We start from the raw sequence: 20,097 nt of genomic DNA, 5'->3' as shown, positions 1-20,097 counted from the left end.
TGATATGTTAAGTTAGGATGAAAGTATGATTCTTTTTATGGTTAAATTCAGATGTATTTTCAAATATTTTCATGTATAATTCTAACTATTTGCCTGACAATACCTTTTCTTTTTTCCTGACAGAAACTGTTAAGGGTACCTGTTGGCAGAATATGGTAGATGGAAGATGTGAGATAAATATCAATGGAGCAACTCTGAAGTCTGAGTGCTGTTCAACACTGGGTGCTGCTTGGGGTAGCCCATGTACGCAGTGTGAACGAGGTAACGCTCTCCATTTGTTCGCTTAAAATTTCCATTCACAGCTCCTGTACCTCACAACTGTGGCATTACAAGTCTATCCATCTTACTTAAATGCATGAATAATCTAGCACTCCACACAGGGGAATAAGCTTAAGAAGACCAGCTGTTTAAAAGCATCTAGCTATCAAATCCCTGGCAGATACTCACTTTAAAAAACAAAAACAAACAAAAAAACCCAGCTTTTATTCTCAGTTAATCCATAAAGTTGTAGGAGACTGAGGCGCTGTTCTATGTCTTCTTTAGGTTTGCTTTATTGTGATGAAGGTGTCATTGTATAAGATATAACACATATTCTCAGGAGCCTAGGATTTTTCCTTTTGTGAGGCTGGTCCACGTATTGTCATAGTTTGGTCACGTGCCAGACTAGTAACTTTACTTTTTCTATTGTGCAGCATTAATTCCTTTTTCAGTCTGGGGAAAAAAATAAATAAAAAGAGGTGTCAAAATATTGAGAGGTGGCAAGTAGCTCTAACTAGATTTTATAGTAAACAGTTTACAAGTTAAAGTCTGAAAGGAAAGGACCACGCCTACAGCTTGTAACTTGCTGCATAACTTTAGCATTGTTTATTATAGTCAGTGATCTGGAGCTTTCAAGAAAATGTTTGCAACGAATGGATCTTTTTGGTGTGGTAATGGAGGGAGGAGAGGGAGTAGCCCTTATTGTACTCTGTACGTTAACTGATGATCTGGAGAATCATATGGTTGATCAGAGTTGAGGATCTGCATATGCACTTGATAATTAGACTGAACTGTGGGGTGAGCTGGGAACCCGGGATAAGCAGGTGAATGCAGAAATGTGCATGAGATATTACTTATACATGCTAAAAGCTGCTACTTTGTTCAAGTCTTCAGTTCATCTTTGATACCTCAGCAGAATCCATCCTCGTCTATCATTGGTAAATATGTCTGTAATGTGCTGAGACCAAATTAAATGAATGATTTGAACAAAGCAGGAATAATATAACCATATTGGGGTAAGCTAGCTAAGATGCACTGGAGGCAAAACAGGATAATGGCTGACAGTATGCATAGTTTATGTATGACCCATCTTACCTCTTTATTATTTCAGAAAATACTGAGATATTGTCTAAGCATTCAGACCACTCACAACAATAAACTGTAGATAATTTTTCACATGATCATTTTTGCACAAGAAGCTAATGGTGAGTTTTGGACTATACAATTCTAAACGGTCATTCTGTTTGTTTTACAGACCGAATATGCCAAAAGGGATTTTCAAGAGTAAGAGGAACAGTATGTGAAGGTATTTATTGTTGCCTTGACAGAAATCAGAGCTCGAAGGAAAAAAATGCCAATGTTTTGAGTTAGGTGGTTAATTTAGTGTAGAGGAACACTAAGCCAAATTCTTACCTTGTATGATTCTATTGATTTCCTTAAAGTTATGTTAGGGATGAATTTGTTTTCAGTTTGTTTAACATTCCTGCATACGGCTTGTCTCAAAGGACACACTTGAAAATACAGTATTTACCAGCATAAGGAGATGGCTCTCCCTTCAAATACTATTTAATGTGTAACCCATGCAAGCAAATAGTGCATTTTATATATGCATTAAAACTTGGCATTATTGTTACAGTATGCAAAACCATTACTATGCTATAGAAAAGGCATGTTTAAAGAGTACATTTCAAATGAAAGCTTTTTTTCTTAAACTTTGCTTTTTTTCCATGTAACATTATATTAAATAAGACATGTTCCAAAGCATAGTTATTGTCTTGCAAAAAATGGGCATCAGCACACAGTTAAACTTTGGTTAAAGAAAAGATTGAACATTTTTTTCATCAAGCTTTTTGCTTGATGACTCTATAGTATTCTGTGAGAATTGAAGGTCCCACCCTATTTTATCTTCATCTCAATTGATTTGAACCCCTGACAAAGGACTGCATATTTCCATAATATGCAGAAGCTCAGAGTGTCTTGTACTGCTATGGGTCATCCTGACTGACAACATCTGACATGACACTGCAGTTAAAATATGTTTTAAAAATTGCTCCCATATGTAGCTTCCATAAAGAAACATTGTTCTTCTCTGTAACAGAAAAATAAAATAAAACAAACAATAACAACGAAAGAAAGAAAGAGGAACACCCTCACACATGTTCTTTGCTTTCCAAATGATGACTGAATACCTTGGCACATCCATGCTGCAGACCCATTGTACATAACTTATTTGACCTCAGCAACACTTTTTGGAGTAAGTGAAAGAAAAAGGAAAAAAAAAAAAAAAAAAGAAAAAAAAGTGGCCCCACCTTTCTCTATTCACAGGGAAAGTCTTAGAACATTTTCAACACTGCTGGGATGGAAAATTTATCCTTCCAAGATGTAGACATAACTGTTTTCAGCATTTCCTTTACTAGCACTTTGGATTACATCTATTATATGCTTTCATCTTTCTGATTTCAATGGGACCTGGATAGCCCCAGATAGTTCAGAGTACTTTCCCCTGGTTTTAACATACTGAAGTGGTATTTGGGCTTCAACCAATGTAAGCATTTTTCAAGACAAGGGAAGAGCTCTAGGAAATTTACTGGCAAGTGAGATATAGGACAAGGGAGTAAATTTAGTTCCCAAAAGGTGATACTCAGTTCTCCCATACATAGCCCCTGTAAAATTAGTAATGGAACTTGTGCAAGGAAATAAGCAAACTAAATTGGCAGTCTTCCTCTAGTTTATGGGTGAGCCCTGGAATTGTCAGCTGGAATATTGTTCACAAGCTGTGAACTGTGTTTCAGTGATTTCAAATAGACCCTTGGCTTTACTTCCTGCCTTCCAGTCAAGATGAACCTTTTATTTATAATATCTAGTAAAGGGCAGAGGCCATCGATGTCCACTTGGACATGTATCTTCCACACTGTTCCGTGCAGTTCAAGTGTTGCAAAGACGGTTCACTCTAGGAGTTTTGTTTGGAAGATCAGTGAATCCAGCCTACCCACTTCTTGATTACTCTCTCTACGTGACTGTTCAGCTGTAGGCCAGTCATTTCTTTCTGACTGCTTGTTCTTATTGTCTGTCTTCAAAATTGTTATGCTTCATCTTGGGTTATATTTAAGCCTGGAGGCTTTTTATGGAGGCAGTTGCAAAGCATATGCTTTTCACAAAGGACACCAGTGGGAGGACCCACCAGTCATAGGTGGCCATAGGATTTGATTTCAAACAGTGTTGTAGTTTCCAGACATTCAGAGGTGTGCCTGAAGAGGCAGAAACAGTAGGAGTGCAAAAATATTAAAAAACATCACAAAATGCAACATAGCTAAACCTTGTCAGAATAACGCATGTTCTCATTATGCACTTGCCTTTTTCTTTCTTTGCTGATATGAGTTAAACATATGGACTCCAGTGAAAATAAAAATTGGTGCTATTTTAATTTTTTGTGAGGAGAAGGATGTTATTTTTGAATTTGATTTCAATATATGTAGGAATAGCAAATAATAACATGTAATATTCATGATCATCAGTTTTTTTCTGTAATTAGTTGATTCTGGCTAACTTGCATAGGAAATCATAAATATTTGCAGTTTTTTTAGGTCATATAAACTTCTCTGGTTTTGTATTTTATCTTAAACATTAGAATGTTCGTTTCTTTTTCTGATTTGAGGATGTTTAGCATGCTAATGATAACTTTTATCACATTTTGATTGGAAATAGATGTAAATGAATGTGAGGTGTTTCCTGGAGTCTGTACCAATGGGCAGTGTGTCAATACCCTGGGATCGTTTGTTTGCCAGTGCCCCAGTGGAATGACTTTAGATGCTTCTGGACGGACTTGTCTTGGTAGGTATTTATTCTGTTTACAGATCTAATAGGGAAAAGCAAATCTATGTGGTGAGCAAATAGTTTTTTGCAGCTTGTTTTCTTACAAATAAGGAAGATTACTTTTGTTGGCATAAGTCATTTTCAAGTAGAATTGATCGGGGACATGAACTCTGTTCAACTGGAATATGAACGGATTGCATTGGTAAAAGTCAATCACCATCTGCTGACTATTTTAATGGCATAGATTTGGTTCAAAATTATCTATCTGACAGATCTGTACAGCTGATCATTGCTCTTCATCATGATCCCCACCAAAGTTGGCAACGACGGTGGTGGGACCACTGTGGACCAGCACCATGGCTTGTGAGGAGCCAGCCACATTGTGTATCGTAATGGCTTGTGCAACAAAATAGCCGAGTTTTGTATGCTGTCCATCCAAAGCACTTTTGTCCCTTAATAATAGTAAATGCCTAATGTTTGTCTCAGAATGAGGTATAGCTTGTATTAATTAAAGGGCTTTATATAGTTACAGTAAGCTGGAATGCTTAAAAACAATTTTTTTGATCCAAAATATGCTCCAAGTATTGAGCAATATTCTACACAAAACTTATTTCAGTTGTTGGTTTTCAAGTTTACTGTTAATATTTTGCTGTTAGGAGCTATGCAGTCTCAGCACTCAGTGCCTAAGTCTTCAAAAACATGGAGCAAATTGTCTAGTGAAGGGATTCTGGAAGAAGGATTTCTCTGCAGTGAACTAAATTTTCTCTTTCTCTCTCAACATATTGTTCAATTGCCCAACAGACATTCGCTTGGAGAGTTGCTACCTGCAACATGAAGATGAGCAATGCGCTGCACAAATACCAGGCCGACACCGAATGGATGCTTGCTGCTGTTCAGTGGGGGCAGCGTGGGGCTTTGAGTGTGAGGAATGCCCTCTGAAGGGATCGCCTGAATTTGAAGCTCTTTGTCCCCGAGGGTCTGGGTTCTCTACAAAGATAGAGATAACTGGGAAACCTTTCTCTAAAGGTATGTGATGTATCTGTGCTTCTTTGCTACTAAATCCTGCTGGCTTTTCCTTTTGATCTGCTCTTGGTAAATTCTTGGAAGTTGATAACTAGGCAATTCATTTATCCTGAGGCACACTTTAAAATCCCATTAGGTTTCATAAAAAATAAGGCTAGAATAAAACATGAGATTGTTTAGTCTATGTCAGATCATTAAAAATTGTATGGCATTGCAAAGTACTAAATCTCTGTCTGCTAGCAAAGTTAAATTATGCATGACTTTGCCTCCTGTGATGCATCTAAAGACATCTCTAGCTGATGAAATAGCTTTGAAAACCTGGCACCTCATACTACAAGAAGTGGAACAAACTGCACAGTTAGCTTTGGACATATGGAAAGAGCAGTCTTTCTTACATGTAGTATTTTCAATTCTATTGTGGAGCAAGCAAGGGAGGTTGAATAATTTTGTTAATTTCTAGTGGAGCTACTATGAGAAGTAGAGAAAAATGTTTCCAGCATGATAGCTCAAATCAGCAGAATTGAATTTACTGTAGACTACGTTTTGTTATGATTGCTCTTGTTAAAATCCAGCATTAGTGCAAATCACACAGTGACATCCTGGTGTCATGTTTTAAAAGCCATCTTTCCAGGATTTCCAGTGGGATTAAGCCGGACGAAGCACAAATGGGTGTGAATATACTTAAAGAAAGCCAGTTACCAAAACTTAAACATTTTGAAATTTTAAAGGATGAGAAAATATACGTGAATGACAATTGCTGTTGGTAGTTTCAGTCTTAGTTTTATAAATAGTTGCTAAGTTATTAATTTTAATTATATGACATGTGCTATTAATTACACTCATATTTTCTGTGACTCATGATAGTCACATTTTTTCTCAGAAACCAGCAGATAGAATAGCTCTTCTGGAAGTTCCCTTTGTAGGTTTGATCTTCCGTCTGCTGAAATCTTATTGTTGACTTTAGTGAGCCGCAATTAGGTTCTGCAGAGCAAAGGAGGAATAAGTAGTGTTTAATAACAGAAAGTGACCCTGGCAGTTGCGTTGCAGAATGTCTATACAGAAAGCAGTGTGAATTTATGTAGTGCGTCCTACAAGTTTCCCAAAAGTAGGGATCACTATCATAAGAATGAACGACCTCTGAAGTCAACATTGTTCTTTTGTGTGCTGTTTTCACAAGAAGTGATAATATCGTATGTCCTTACCATTAAAGGTGTAGGCAGGGAGCTAAAAGGACTGTGAAATGTGGCTTTTTAAAGAGAATGTGCTGTTGAGCTCTTGCATGGTCTGTGTCTCCTCTTTCTCAGTCATTCCCTTTCTGAGGTTTCAAGGCTTAAGAAGAAGCAAGAAATCTGTGCAGTGCTAGAATAGCATTGCACTGAACAGAGGTCCTCCTTAGCACCTTTGTTACTTAACAGATGCTATGAGATGAAGACCTTCCTGTAGAGCTCTTCCAAAATCCATTGTTAAAGATGACAATGATATAGTTGCATATGAATGATTGTTGCTATGTTGTGGGAGGTATGTGTAAATTGTAAATTGTAATGTCTAAATTGTGATTGGCTCCTTATAGCAGAATTCACATTTTTACTAACCTGTTTTCCTTGGAAAATTTTGGACATTTTGCTAGCTTGCTGTACAGTCAAATGCCTAATATCAATCCATTTCATTTGCAGATATCAATGAATGTAAAATGGTCCCCAGTCTTTGTACTCATGGAAAATGCAGAAACACCATTGGCAGTTTTAAATGCAGATGTGACAGTGGATTTGCCCTTGATTCTGAAGAGAGGAACTGTACAGGTAAACTGCATGGATCTCTCTCTCATAGCTTTGATTTGGAAAAGGCAAAATTGGATTGCTTTGAAAATACTGAGGATGTTATTTTATGTTGCAGATATTGATGAATGCCGCATCTCTCCTGATCTTTGTGGCCAAGGCATCTGTGTCAATACTCCTGGAGACTTTGAATGTGAATGTTTTGAAGGCTATGAAAGTGGATTTATGATGATGAAGAACTGCATGGGTATGTCTTTTTATAGGCACAAATCCTATGTAAGGTTTATTTCTGTGAAGCACTTGGGTTATTTTAAAATCCTGATTGTGCCTCAATTTAGATCCCTCGTATTTTTGAATCTTATTAAAGCTCACTTGAAAACTTTGATTTGATTTCTACCCTAAACGTGAATTCCCTAGCCCTGTAGGATGCCAGAGCATAAACGAGCAAGGGTCAGGATTTTAGGAGGTTAAAATTATCCCAGGAGTCCCCAGTGTGGTGAGTGGGATATCAACCTGTCAGGTTAAAGCAGATGAAAATCTAAAAGCAGCCTTATTTTGTTTATTTGTATGTTTATACTGCACTGTGGTTTAAGAGATAGCTAGCTGCAGCAAAGTTTCCAGTCTATCTGGGCTGATGGAGCTGTGAGAGGCAGCAGGCTATGGGGAGAGATTCAGACAGGACAGGAGAATGTTTCTTCACCTGTAGTAATCGCCTGCCCCAGTGTATGTAAGTGCAAGGCAGTGGGCAGTGGCATGCAGGGGCTGTGTGAATATGGTGCATGGAGCAGTGCTGTGCCTTGTGTCAGCAGGTGGATTGGACACCTAGGAGGGCAGCAGGGTCGGTACCTGGGAAGGGATTGGGTCAAGAAGTATGCTCACAAGAAGTGCAATGCTGAAGCGTTATCTGGGCTGCTGTGGTGGCAGTGCTGGATCCTGCAGTGATGTGCCTTCCTTTCTCCTCACAGACATCGATGAGTGTCAGCGCAATCCCCTTCTCTGCCGAGGTGGCACCTGCATCAACACAGAGGGAAGTTTTCGGTGTGATTGTCCTCCAGGCCATCACGTATCACCAAATATCTCTGCATGTATAGGTGAGGCATGGAGACAATATCAGTATTGTGCACAACTCTTTATACTGATACTGTGCTGCCCTGGCATTTATTTTCTTTGCTTGAATATACTTTCCATGCAGACATAAAAATGTGTTTGTCCTTTTCTTTTGCAACAGACATTAATGAATGTGACCTAAGCACCAATTTGTGCCGAAACGGACATTGCGTCAACCTGATTGGAAAGTATCAGTGTGCTTGCAACCCTGGTTATCAGTCCACACCTGACAAGTTATACTGTGTTGGTAAGGACAAAACCTACCCATAAACTCTATGAATGGGGAAGATAAATTAATTATTTCTAGTAGTTAAGATATTTTTATCTGTGATTCAAAAGTCTAACCATTTCCTGAGAGGAGTAAAATTACGACACTGCTGTAGTTAACTATCTAAATCTTATTTTTTCTAGTAAATCAATCACAGTGCGTAAAATTGAATACAGTTTGAAATGGCCTGACACTTCAGGCTTTGATCATGAAGCAAGAATTCTTTGTTAACTCCTGAGTTCTGTATTTTATTAAAAATCTGTGTTCTTGAGAGACCATGAAGTAAATTGTGTGGCTCAATGGAATTTTTCCTACTTTGATCTGCAGTCGTCTCAAATATGAAGCTTTTCCTGTAACTACTTCCCGAAAGCCACGTTTTGTAAATAACATTTAGCTTAAATAATCTGTTATGCACTCCTGTATTTGCTTACATTTTAATATGCAATGGAAATGCATGCAAAAGTCTGCAGGCTTTAATTCTGCCTAGTAGATAATTTTATTACCTTCATGACACAGTGGTAACCCAACAGTGATGTTTTTATACATAAAGAGATGTTCAGAGCTGTTTGTATATGCAGTCAGATAATCTCGTTTTTTTTTTCCTCTATGGTTTGTCTGACATTCAGCCTCTATTCGTAAGCACTTGAATGTTCAAGGAGCTTGCAAAACTCAAGTGTAGAAGCTGGACTGCTGCTGTTCTGGAAAGCTAGTGCAAGTATGTCCATGAAATGTGCTTTGAAGTAAATAATATTGTGGGTTTTAATTGTCATTTTCTCCATTTTAGATATTGATGAATGCAGCATAATGAATGGTGGCTGTGAGAACTTCTGTACAAACTCAGAGGGCAGCTATGAATGTAGCTGTAAACAAGGATTTGCACTCATGCCAGACCACAGGACATGCACAGGTAAGGAGATTTTGGAGCTTTTCTGTAATGTATCATTTCAGTATTTTTTAAATGGACCTTTTAATTTTTTTTTTAATTAAGGCTTTTATTAAAAATACACTGTCAAAATAATGTAATTCATGCATGGAAGGTGAAGGTCTTCTTCTAAAGTAAAGATCTCCAAAGTGTCAAAATTTGACGACTGTAGGCTGAATTGCTTTGAAGGAAATTGGATGTTCATAATATAGATCAAAATCTAAAATGGAAAACATCATTGTGAACATAAATCAAAATGCCATCTTTGTATACTGTATAATTATGTTGGAGGGCTAATTGGCAGAAATGCTATAAAATTGGCTATTTTATCCTGTTCTGTCATTGTGTGTTGCCTGCTCTTAAGCAAGCAAAAATAAGGCCTATTTCTAATCTTTATTTAGCTGAGTGCAAATATCCTGCAATACTTCAAAACTGAATGACTTTCAGACAAACTAAGATTTGAATAGTCCTAAACTTTCGTAGGAAACAGCTCTCTTGCACTCTAAGCAGAATGGATGAGAAAATTGTTAGAGCTCTGTATCTACTTGGTGTTCTCCTTTGGGATTCATAATCCCAGTAAGTGGATTCTGCTTGGTTACAGGAAAGTTACCACACAGGTTAATGGAGTATTTCTTCTCTGCTCTTTTCTTACTTCTTACTGCACGTGCCAGCTGTTTGCCAGTTCCTTGAAGAGCATGAGAAATAAAACAGGTTTAATCCCTTGGAATAGAATCGCCTTTCAAGTTGAACAAATGAGTTTTCTATATAGAATTAGTAGAGAGAGCTCACATTCAGAATTTGTGAATATTTATAAGCCTCTGACCAGGGTCTCATTTACCCTGAGGCCGCTTGCTACCATTGCAAAGGATAAAAGAGCCTTTAAATTAAAGTTAAATTCAGTTCCCGCCCCCCCCCCCCCCACTGAAAGATTACACTGTCACAATTCTGTAAAGTAGCCAACCTTCAGCAAGCATCCAACCCTTGTTCAGTGAGAAAATTCTAGCAAATTAACTGTTTGAAAACATACAATTCTTAAATTAGAAACAGTTTAATTTAGTGACCAGGGATAGATCAAGTTTCTAGTAAAGGCAATTCCATGCAAAAACATCACTGCTGGTGTTTTGGGCACCTTTTCAATGCAGAAAATAAAACCATTTGATCAAAATCTAAACTTGATAGGACTACACTGTATGTACATGAGAGGGAAAGGAAGACAGGGAGCAGGGATCTGTGATGTACTTTTCTGTTTTCTTCTTCTTGACTTCACTAGGAAATGAATAACAAAAGTGTATGTTTAGGAAGGGATTTCAAGTCAGCAGGCTACAAACAGTTCTCCTCTCTTTTGCCCTACTTGCCCCTTGTCACCCAGACAAATCTCTAAACCCAAGAAGAGAGTAGATCAGAGTATCTTCCTCCCTATTAGGCTACAGTGTTTGGAATAGGAAATTATAATCTTTTTCTTTTCACAGCTAAAAAGGGAGGCAGAAATTGTCTTTGCTGAGTGGAGAAAATAGGTTCTCAGAGTTTTTGTCAAACATTAACTTGATGTTAAACAAGTCCCTCGAGGTTTATAGTCAGGTCTTACCAGGTAGAAGCATGTTGAAGCATCAGATGGTGTTAATTTTTGCATATTTATATCTTACATGGACCCTGAAAAATCAAATTTCACTTATAGTTTAGCCATTAAAAGCTATGAACTATTCATTTTAATTTTATCCTCTAAGAAAGACTTGAATGCAATTGCCAGTGTGTAAGGAGGCTTACATAATTCTGCTGATTTCTGTAAGCCTGTTTATGTGTTTAACACAAAGTATCATAGTAAGTAGTTGCCTAACAGTCCCAACAACTGATTGCATCTCTGGAAAGTACTGATGTCATGCTAGAACAGGTTACTATGCTACAGCAGGATGCTATACCAAATCTAATGGTTATTTTTTATCCCCATTTCTAAAGCCAATTTGTAGTGTTATAATCCTGTATTTATAGAGAAATAGCAATATTTCCTGTGTACTTTATTTGGCTTAGGTTTTTTTTTTTAAATATGTAAGTTGTGACAATGAAAGAAATTTTAATAAGCGATGCTGGCAATAGTTGGGATTTGAAGGATGAAATACCAGATTTTTGGTATTACTACATATCTTTTTGAGCATGTCCAGAAATGACTGTAGATACAACTAATTGTGGGCACAAATAACGGTTATATTTTGGTCAGAGGTTTTTTTCCTACCATTTGTGTAGCCAGGTATCAGCTATCTCTTGAGGTATGTCATATACTGATGGCAGAAATGCCAGACACCTTTGGATGTCAAGTCAAACTCTACTCAAGAAAATGCTCAGAGCTGTGAGGGGCCATGTTCATCACTCTTTTAGTATCTAAAAATGCTGCTTTCTTCTCATGAAGAGAAATTGTTTGCATATATAAATATATTGTGAATATTCAGTCTGCATGTTGAAATTTTGGTCTCTACCCAAGGTTAGTTAAAAAAGAAGAAAAAATATTTTTTGCAGCATTTTCTACTTTGCAGAGAATGTCTGATTTTTGTATGTTGTATGTTTGTACAAGGTACATGATTTAGGAGCACTGTGACCAGAATATGTGAAATAACTTTTTTTACATTTTATGCTTGCACTCTGTGTGAACATGTCTTTTATTTTTAACATCATACAAAGCTAGAAGCCATTACAGAATACATTTCTTAATAATTGAGCTGGTAAGAATGCTGTTCAGTTCAGTAGTAGGTCAGGTTTGAATTGGTGAGGTTATGCATAAATAATCTGCTCAATTAGGAGAAACAACAGGTTCTTTGTCAGATGATTTTCCCCCAACTGTGAAATCAATACAGTGACAGGTTAGTAAATAAAGTTCTTTATTTCTGTCATTATTATCCCCATTTCTAGAGCTTAATTTTGCATGTTAATTCAAATTCCATTCCAAATTAAATTTCCAGGCTAATGTCCACGCTAACATTATTTGCTCTTTAAGATGAACAGGGATGGGTCAGCCTTCTTCCTTGCAGAAGCTGTGTATTCACAAAAACACTAGCTGCTAGAAATATAGAAGCATAATGAAGATAATATTTTAAGTTAAAGTGAGTTCATTTTCTGCAGCTGCATAATTACTGCAATCCACAATAGACCAGACTGATAATGAGTTACACCCTTTCTCTCAGAGGGGGTTCCTGAATTTTGTGCTTTTTGTGCTGATTTTTTTCCCATGGAATCAGTACACAGTTTCAGATTTTTGTTCTTGCTGGTCTATGTTGGTGCTGACACAGGGAGATTCTAGAAATTTTTACAAGAAGCACTGACATAATCCCAGAGACTTTGAAAGACTCCAGACGCTAGCATGGCTGCATTAATATAATGAAGTGTCTGCTTTTGCGGTTGGCCTCCATCACTGATGGCTACTTTCAAGAACTGAAAAAGCATCTTATATGCTAGCAGATGTAAATACGTGTGTCGGCTGGCCAGTCAACTGAAATGCTAACAAGTAAATAGATGAAATAATTAGATATATACACATTAAAATACCCATTCCCTACCACCTCCCACCAAAACCCCAAACAAACAAACATGAAATCTCTTAGTGAACTAAATATATGTGCTGTACTTATTCCCATCATGGTCTTGACTCCAGTTTGTCCAGTTTTCTAGTTTGTTACCACTCACAACATTTTTAAGACAACATTTTTAAGCTGTGTGAAGTCTGAATTTGACTTCAGAGCTTCCATTGACTTCAGCAGTGATGGATTGTATCTCGGGATCTCCAATTACATGTAGCCATGTTGTGTGACAAAGGTTCTGTTTTGTTTTGTTTTTATTTTGTTTCTCTTAATGACTTTTCTACTGACAAATCTGGTTCCCGCTCCTCTTGGATTCAGAGGGGAATGTTTACCACTGACTTTACCAGGAAGGGGAGATTACTCATCATGAGGATTTTGCAATACGCCGCTCAAGTTATTTACAAGGATTCAAGCTTAATTGTGATTACCAGAGCATTAAATGTTTGCTTGCCATGATTAAGACTGGTTGCACTGCATGAAGGTAACCTGTCTAAGACATATTTTAATCTGAATTTTCCCTGCAGATATTGATGAGTGTGAAGATAATCCTAATATCTGCGATGGAGGCCAATGCACAAACATCCCAGGAGAATACAGATGTCTTTGCTATGATGGATTCATGGCATCTGAAGACATGAAGACTTGTGTAGGTAAGTGAAAACACCTCTTTTCCAATCTGCCTTAACTAAGGAAAAAATATTTATTAAGGCACTGTTTCCAAGGAGACATACAATGATACAGGGTATTGCTCTTGTGCTCTAGTTTTGGCCACTGAAAAATAAGAAGAGCTCCAGTGCACAAGCTATGTTTATCACATGCAGGTGTAATGTCTGTATGTTCCTGTAAACTCCCAGACCGAGTTGAAAAGCAAACATTGTGATCTATAATAGCATATCTCTGGGTGCTCTTCCAAAAAGATTTTATGCAGCTAAAATCAAAGAAGGTTTGTAGAGAGGAACTGCGGATGGGTGGCACTGTGGAAATTTTCTAGCAAGCTGAGTTGTCAGCGCTGATTTAAACTAGTCACTTAATCAAACTATGCAAGTTCTGTGCTTTGGTAGAGTAAAGTAGAGAAACGGTGAATCCAAACCAAATTTTCATATTTAAATAAAAAATCTGGAGGATATTTTTTGGAAAGGTTTTGTGTAAAACAGGATAATGTATGCATCTGTGTGTGCGCATAAAGTTATCTGTAACTGCTCACACAAACGTGCATATAGAAAGAAAACATCAATTAACAGTCACAGTCATTCTTTGGACAATAGTGATGATTCTGAGTATTTTCCAGTGAATCGTATCTCAGAGATTTTTCTAGTTACTTCCTAAGAATTTTATTTAATAAATATTAAATTATGGGGTTTTTTTTAGATGTTAATGAATGTGATCTGCATCCAAACATTTGTCTGAGTGGAACCTGCGAGAACACAAAAGGCTCATTTATCTGCCATTGTGATATGGGATATTCAGGCAAGAAAGGCACAACTGGATGCACAGGTATGTTTTAAAATTAATAGTTAAACTTTAGTTACAGTTGTGATTCTGCAAGTCCCTTTTTTCTCCTCTTTCTGAGATTCTTTTACTTATTTGCTTTAAATACTATAATCTTTATCCAAATGTGCTGAACTTCTCTTCTGAACTTGGGTGGCACAGCGTTCTGCCCGATGCACCTTCTGCTGAAATGAATGATAAAATGGCTGCTAGGAGCTCACTACATTGTTGTTGGTTTAATAGAACAGAAAATGCTGCTGGCTGTAACTGAAGACTACTGAGGACCACAGTGGTTTTAAATTAATGAACTGTATACTATGAATGCAAATAGCAGGTATCTGTTCCAAGTGTTGTTTTGGCTAACAAAAATGATTTGAAATATGTGCTAAAATATATTTTCAGTTTTTGCAAAGTGGCGACAATACAGCTACCCAACTACATTGTATGAGCAATATCAGAATTTGGATTAGTTAATATATTGCCAACTAACATAAATGAGCTTCAAATACACAGACTTAGAGGGCACGATATAAATAATCCTAGTGCTTGTGTCTCAAGCCAAGGTGTTGAGAGTCTTAAGCTTTGCCCAAAAAATGAATGCAAACATATGTTTAATATAATTTTCAATGTAGACTTGGAGTAAACACATTTCTGGCAATGTTTTTGAGACAAACTTTTATTCTCGGTCTACTCTTATTGTACAGAGTTAATAATACACTTCTGTAAGTGCCCCAAGTATAGAAGCTGGTTTTTAACAGCTCTCATAGAACAATCCGAGAGCTGAAGTTGTACATTGCATATTGGATTGTGGATGAATAGTTATGCATTAGTAACAGCTGCCTTTGACTTACATATGAACTGATCTAAATCCAAGAAAACCTAATTGTACCCTGTAGACCAATATTTCATTGTTCTTTGTTTCTACCCTGAATTATGTGGAGCTCTTCAGTTCTCTAGACCTGAAAACCCTCATGCTGATCAGTTACACATGGCGCAACTATCATTCCTAACATAATAAGTGATGGTTAGGAGCAGACAGGGAAGCCGAAGCAACTAGTAGAAGACAAAAGGCAGAGAAAGGTCCTGGAGGCAAGAGAGGAATTTGAGGTATGGCTTCTGAGGAAGTGCCTGGAAATAACCACAATTTTGGCAGCATGTGGCTCTGGGTAGTAGCAAATGTCCCAATAAACACATTTTTTGCTAACAGAAAGGCAGGGAAATCCCTCCCTCCTGGTCCCAGCCAAGCCCTGCCTTCTGGGTGGATTCTATCTGCCATGTGGGTCTTTCCCACTGCCTCCCATGTATTTGCCTGTTCTGTAGCCCATCCTTTGCTTATCCTGGGTAAATGTCAGTGTCCCAGGGGGGATGATACTTTTTATTATGGTACCTTTATTATGGCAGATGCTGTTGAGACCTTCAGTAATTCAAAAGAGGTCTAAGGAAAAAAGGTGAAGTATTAGTTGCACTGGTAAAGTTGAGATGGGACCGTACTCGTATCACCAAAATCTTTTGGATTTGACTTTTCAGAGAAGGGAGGAAGCAGAGCAGGACCTTCTTAGACTAGTTTCATGCTGAAGAGACTGTGTAGGGACCGAAGCATAGGTTACAAGTATTACTGCAGGATCTGCAGTGTGCAGGTATTCTGATTTTAAAAGGCATTCTGATTTTTAAATTTTTACTGGTGAAAACCTCTGGATTCCACATGTCATATTTGCATGGCCTTAGTTATCAGAACTGAATTTCCTTTGCTCAGGTGAAGGAGCCCATGAAAACATCTTTCAAGACATCTTTTGGAGTGACCCTACCAACAGCACCTTAACCCCCAGGGCTTGATTCTTGTCTTACAGAGAGATCAAAAGCATTCACAGTTTTTAGGAACTCCCATGAAAAAAAAATTTACAAAAATGTGTTCAATAGGAGGTTCTCTATTTCGTGAGAACAACTAAATAACATCCTCTGGGTTCCATTACAGTTTTGTCTAAATATTTCATCTCCCTTGTCATTAGTGATTGTTTCCATTTTAACAAATAAACATGTTTTTTTTCCCCAATCATTTAACAGGATTCAGAATCCACCCACTGACTTACATTCCCATCCCACACAGATGTTATTCCCCCCTCCTCCTGGGTTCTCACTAAGAATGTGAACTGAGCTTAGTAACAAATATAAAATTTAAAATATTTTATGCATAATTTATACATTGTAAATGCAGAATTCTAAGGTAAAGTGCTACAGATGGCTTAATTTCCATTTACAAAGCAAACTGTGACAAGACTGACACAGAGCAGTTCATTTTAGATTTTTCTAGGCAGGCAGTGGTACATAGGCACTAGAGAAAAGATTGCAAGCTTTCCCCTATCCCAGTTCCAGACTGCTGAGCTTCATGACAAATTTCTCTGCTTTTTCTGTTAATAAAGTATTCGTGTGTTTGTGCAGAGATTGAATTCTGTATTGGCACTTGCATTTGCATTTTGTGATTCATCGCCACTCTGGAGCATTGCCTGTAAATTTGCAATATTTCACTGTTGATGCAGAGTCTTAAATTTCCTTGCTCTGATACTTTCACAGAGGAAAATATTTTTCTCTGACTCGCCCCCACCCATCTTTGCCAGTCAGAGTTGTGTGCTCCTAGTGTAGCTCTGTTTGGACACACTTAAGGTCGGGGTACACAAAGTCAAGCTGAGTGAGTGGAACTTGGGGACCGAAGTTGCCTGAGACATTCATCAAATCAAAGCCAGAGATGATCAGATAGTCAGTTGGCCTTCTCCACAGTGTGCCTTTGGGATTGGAGAGCTGGGGCTGGTTGCTGCCCTGATGACTTCATGAGGGCCGTGGTGGTACTGTGTCAGGAAAAGCTGGAAGTGGGTGTATGACCATGGCCTTGGTGAGGTGGCCCTTCGGTGTTTAAAGCTACTTGCTATCACTCAATAATGATAATCATAGAGTGAGTGCACACTATTCAATACTTACATGACTCAAAAGAACATAGCTAAAAAGATAAAGATACCTGATAAAGTGAAAAGAAGAGATAAGCCCTGGCATGTGCCCTCAGAAGTAGGTCCATGACACTTGTACAGTGTGCTTACAGCTCTCCCCTCCCTTTGGCTTCTTGCCCTTCATAGTACATTCTGCTTCAGTCTGATGGCACAAGAGAATTCTGATATCAGTGAAACACATACATTTCCCATTATGAATTTGGGAGCAGGCTGTATCAGGCCAAATACCGAAAAATGATAATGTTAAGATGTTGCCCGCCAAATGGGGGTACTACAGAAGGAGAGTATTGTGAGTAGGCATCTGTCCAGCAACAACATACTGCTCCCCAAGATGGTGATGTAAGGCAAGAACTGATCTGCCCCTTGTGAAATCCCAAGAGGAACTCGTGGTGCAGTATGCTAAATAAAATCTAAGAGTGATTCCCAAAGAATAAAACAATCTTACAGGCACTGAGCTAGACTAGAGAAATTTTCCATATATATTTCTACTCATTATGTTACAGTGAGCACTAAGCTGAAATTCATGGTCTTCTCCTTTCTGAAAAGTATTCCCCTCTTCACGGCTGCCTTTACTCACCTGATTACATGGGCAGCATCCCAGAAGGAGGAAATGCCTCGTGACTTCCATCAGACAACCAGCCTGGTGGGAATTGGGCCCAGGCCTGGAATACCAGTGGAACGTCAGTGGAATAGAATGCACAGATCTGCAAAGAGTGCCAAAAAAAATTAAAAAGCCAAAAAATGCTTAAGGGATTTGCATAATTCTTGACCAGCAGCGCTAATTTATAGGCGGACACTAAATTCACACTTTGCTGAGAAACCTTATAGGCTATTGAATCCACAGGGAAACTAAACAGCAAATGTACACTAAGTACCTCGATGCCTTCGTGTGCTATGACAGATGTGTGAATTGTCATGGCATGGATTAGTGTTTACTCACACTGTTCAAATACAGAATTTCCTCTGATTTTGGATGTTTCCAGAGAACAAGTGAGAATAAAGTTATTTATTTCTGCGCTGCTCCTGGAACGATTTTTAATGATCCACTTGCAGACTGTGTGAGGATTCTCCATGCAGATTCTGTCTGTCTCATGCATTCAATTGCCATATTTGCAAGCATACTGCCTATACAACAGGTATATATTAAGTGTGCATTTCTGCTGCACATGTATAGCCCTAAAAACTTGGGCCTCTGTGATTAATGGAAGACATGCATTATTAATTGCCGAAGGCTTAAGAGAAAAAATATTTGTCCAGAGAAGAGAACTAAAGAAGCCAACAAAATAGGGTGACTGACATTTTTTTTTTTCCCCATAGTGCTTGGGATTGTTATGATGTCAGATCTGCATATTATTTATCATGCGTATTCTCATCTGTTTTAGGCAGACAACTCCCTTAGTATTAATGGGAGTTGTGCAATTACAAAGCTGAGAACATGTGTGCAGCAGGACTGGGGCACAGTGGGACTGGCTGAGGATGCAGTGTCAGTCTTGGATTGGAATGTCTTTATTTTCTTTGGCTTGTCACAGCCACATACTGGAGGCAGAAGTAGAAGGTTGATATAAATCAGTGACTCATTCTTTTACTCTTTAATGAAAATCCCACTGAAGTCGATAGGAATAGGACATCCTTGTGTTAAACTCTGAGTAGCATCCTCGTGTGTGCTCTTTTGGTCTTGATACCTTTGCTCATACTGAGTAATGCCTTACTCTTCAAACAATTGCATGAAAAGAGTTGGAGCTATTTGAAGAGTAGTACTGTTTGTACTGCCATGCAGACAGCACAATCTGGACTCTTGCTCTTATTAAAGATATTTATGTTGTATTAATTTTTCCCCTGCAGAGCTCAACTTCTCCTTTTTCTTTCGTTCTGTGAAGTCATAATTCAATACTTATGGCAACATAAATCCATATTAAGCTCCAGTATAAGCAGGCATAAATTCCATTGATTTTACTGCCCCATTTACACAGGACCATGTTTGGTCTGAGATCTCTTCTGCCTTGGAAATAATTGCAGTGCAATAAATTTAGGCTTAAACTTCAGCTGTGCAATGAAAGGAGAGAATTGGGATTACAGTAAAGTAACGAGTGAGTTAAATACAGATAGATTTGAAAATAAGTAAAATCTGGGACAAAGCTAGTGATGGTATGTTATATACTTCAATCAGCTTTCATCTAAATATATGAAAGTTTTTTCATGCATCAATGAAATAATCCCTACAACGTACCTCTAAAGGTAGTTGGTATTAGAAAATACATTTGGCATGGCATTCCCCATTTGATCTTTACCCACGCAAAAAAGCATTGTTTTTTGTTTTTTGTTTTTTTTTTTTTTGGTGTGTGTGTGTGGATAAAAGCTAAAAAAGGATCTCAGGATTTTGTTCAAAGCAAGTAGAATGGCATTTCAGTGGGTGATATCTGAGAAAGCTGATCCCATTATTAGTACCTCTGTTTGGATATACATTTGTGCTCGCAACTTTCATCCCGCAGAAGATTCCAAGCCTTTTAGCCTTTGTGGCAGATAGCTGACACAAAGTGAACAAGAAGGGTGGTGGGGAAGGTGCTCAGCCCATAAGCTGTGAGAAGGTGCAGCAATTTCTTTCTCTTCGACTGGGAGATAATAGTGGAGACTCTTGGGTGCAAGCTGTTAGTGAACCAGTGCAAAATGGGATGGAGACGCTTCATGTAGAATTGCAAATTGTTTTTAGATTGCCTTAAAATTGAGCCTGAACATGACTTCATTGTGGCGTAGCTGTTGCATGCAAGTTTCTGTTTGTATTTGCTGGCGGTTTAGAAGAATTCTTGGCAGAAGTATCTCGACTGATGATGATTTTTGTTGTTTTGTTGTGCTTCAAAGGGTATAAGGAAGCATGTGATTGTTTCAA

At 38.0% G+C, this 20,097-nt stretch overlaps 1 protein-coding gene across 1 annotated transcript in view; it reads left to right on the top strand.

The window, feature by feature from the left end:
• FBN1 (fibrillin 1) overlaps positions 1-20,097 on the top strand; it is a 145,796-nt gene that overhangs the window by 84,635 nt on the left and 41,064 nt on the right. Inside the window, exons 21-31 of the mRNA XM_042875783.1 lie at positions 124-261; positions 1,514-1,564; positions 3,964-4,089; positions 4,873-5,097; positions 6,768-6,893; positions 6,988-7,116; positions 7,835-7,960; positions 8,098-8,223; positions 9,029-9,151; positions 13,254-13,379; positions 14,098-14,223. Coding sequence (XP_042731717.1) covers positions 124-261; positions 1,514-1,564; positions 3,964-4,089; positions 4,873-5,097; positions 6,768-6,893; positions 6,988-7,116; positions 7,835-7,960; positions 8,098-8,223; positions 9,029-9,151; positions 13,254-13,379; positions 14,098-14,223 — 1,422 coding nt within the window. The remainder of the gene's footprint in view (positions 1-123; positions 262-1,513; positions 1,565-3,963; positions 4,090-4,872; positions 5,098-6,767; positions 6,894-6,987; positions 7,117-7,834; positions 7,961-8,097; positions 8,224-9,028; positions 9,152-13,253; positions 13,380-14,097; positions 14,224-20,097) is intronic.

The sequence above is a fragment of the Lagopus leucura genome, unplaced genomic scaffold, assembly GCF_019238085.1.
Source record: "Lagopus leucura isolate 7727_CA_CO unplaced genomic scaffold, USGS_WTPT01 Super-Scaffold_100015, whole genome shotgun sequence".
In the NCBI taxonomy this organism is placed as follows: domain Eukaryota; kingdom Metazoa; phylum Chordata; class Aves; order Galliformes; family Phasianidae; genus Lagopus; species Lagopus leucura.
This window is presented reverse-complemented; position numbering and strand designations above follow the sequence as displayed.